The 2,510-nt window shown below is 28.2% G+C and overlaps 1 protein-coding gene across 1 annotated transcript; it reads left to right on the plus strand.

The window, feature by feature from the left end:
* The first annotated feature begins 893 nt into the window (after positions 1–893).
* On the plus strand, positions 894–1,547 carry LOC147077595 (uncharacterized). Its single transcript, XM_085940227.1, has one exon. It carries the CDS (start codon positions 894–896, stop codon positions 1,545–1,547), a length of 654 nt encoding a protein of 217 aa, XP_085796353.1.
* Positions 1,548–2,510: the final 963 nt, after the last annotated feature.

The raw sequence follows: 2,510 nt of genomic DNA on the forward strand, positions 1-2,510 counted from the left end.
TTATCAGGAAGTATATTTTATTTATAACATTTAAAAGTACCTTCAAAGTTCTGTTCACTGTTTAATATGATAGAAATAAAGATCCTTATAATTTACAAATTCTATATAATTTGATCAGAACCATTTATAATCATATTACTGTGACATAATTTTTATATCTTATGTTATCACGGTTTTTTAAACCACTGTTAATAATATTTAATAAAATAGGAATCTCCCTTTATTGTATTGATCATGATTCATTGGCTATAAATTAATTATTCATTTTAGGGCTAAATTATTTGTTATAATTTTAGTTTTGTTTTCTCGTGCGCAAAACTCATTAATACTTACAGCTATCTTCTCCTTTCTGAAATCTTCTTCATTTCTCTCCTTCGCTTAAGACCTATGAATTCAAGGGGTTTTCTCAATCCCAAGATTTTTGACTATAACTACTTATATTTACAAAATACTGCTCGCTTTTCTGTTCTAGTGTTCTGTTCTTTTCTAAAGCACTAGATAATGCACTCAATGAAATTGTTATTTGTTTTTTTCGTTTTATTATTAAATTAATTTCAAAACCAATGTATAATTTTTTGGATAAAATTTTTATTTGTTTTATATCTTTTTATTTAAGGGTTAATTCTAGCATTGTACTTTCATATTGTTTTTGTGAAGCATGACGTGATTGATTTAACCTGGGTGCATCATATATATACCCTTCGCTATAGAATTAGTTTTATGCATGATATTGATAAATTATTTTACAAACAAATGAATATATTCATTAGATAAATAGTTATCAGTTTTATATATGATATTGATCAATGCTTTTTAAACCATTAATATTCTATATTTATTTTTTTATCCCCGTTACTCTCAGATTTATAAAATATTTAACTGCCCCCTTTTAAATGGGACGAAGACCAGGAAGATGTTACAGATACTGCAAAAACAAACCATACACCAAATCACGATATTGCCGAGGTGTGCCAGACTCAAAGCTATCAATTTACGATCTAGCGCGAAAGAAGGCCGATGTTCTCGATTTTCCTTTGAGTGTATCACTAGTATCCCAAGAAATTGAACAACTATCAGCCGAAGCACTTGAAAGTGGCCGTATAGCCGCAAATAAATACATGGTAAAGCATGCAGGAAAGGAAAACTTCCATATGAAGATTCGAGTGCATCCATACCACGTAATAAGAATTAATAAGATGTTGAGTTGTGCAGGTGCTGACAGATTACAGTCGGGAATGAGAGGTGCTTTTGGGAAGCCTTATATGAGAGCGACTCGACTTAAATATGGCCAAATTATTTATAGTATAAGGACTAAGGATCAGTATAAGGCTGCTGCTGAAGAAGCATTAAGGAGAGCTAAAAATAAATTTTCGGGGAAGCAAGTTGTTAAAGTGTCAACCAAATTCGGGTTTACAAATCTTGAAAGAGAGGATTTCGAAAAGCTTAAAAATGAAGGAAAGCTTATTTCTAAGGGAAATCATGTCGAGGTTATTAAGGAAAAGGGAAGTATCGAAACTTATAAAAATAAGTTAAATCAGGCTATATAATTAAATTTATATCGAAATACCTCTATTTTATTTTATAAATCATCTACAGGTACAAGAATAAAGGTGAAATTTCGTACACTTTCTATATTTTATTTAAATTCTAAAAATTTTGCAGCTATATTCTTACAATTTATATAGTTCAGAAATGTGTTTTGTTGATGTGAAATACAACAATAAATGTTATTGATTGATTGTAGATAAATTTTGATGCAAATATGGATTTTAATATTTTATACCTACCGTGGTAGTGACACTTTTTATTTTCATAATGTAAAGATGCGATTGTTTTATGTATTTTACCATAGCGATACGCTCTTAAAAGGTTTATAAAATACATGCTTTTGGATTTCATTATAGAATCAAATGTTTTTATCTTAAAAGACAAGGATAAAATAAACCATATTTGAAAATATCTTGCATACTATATAAAAGGGGGTAATGTATACAAAAAAACCAAACATAGACATTATTTTATTTGGAAATTATAGAAGACCCTATTGTCTTCAGACAAACTCTATTAGGAATCATAATTTATTTTAAGCTGTTTTATGCTATATTAAGAGTACTTATATATTCTGAAAATTAATTGTAATCTCAAGGATCAAATATTATGGTCTAACCATTTCTAGCTGGTTCATAACCATAAGGAAAATCTTTAAAATTTTACCGCCATCTTCAAATAACTATATCTAACCGTTTCTAGATGGTTTATAATCATAAGGATGATCTTTTACAATAATATGCCACCATCTTCAAATATTTAGTATATTACGGAAGCGCCGTTGCAAATTAATATAAAACCTACAAATTTCTCGAGTTATCCCCCAATCGATATACAACAATTAACTTTTGTAATCTTTAGTAAAAATTGACATGAAAAAATATGTAAAGGAAAAAACTTTTTATGTTAATGTTTAGTATTTTGAAAATAATAAGAGTTTATAAGCCGTTTGATATAAATTT

Source organism: Rhyacophila brunnea, unplaced genomic scaffold, assembly GCF_057557595.1.
Source record: "Rhyacophila brunnea isolate RB1 unplaced genomic scaffold, BYU_Rbru_1.0 scaffold_121, whole genome shotgun sequence".
NCBI classification, from domain to species: Eukaryota; Metazoa; Arthropoda; class Insecta; order Trichoptera; family Rhyacophilidae; genus Rhyacophila; species Rhyacophila brunnea.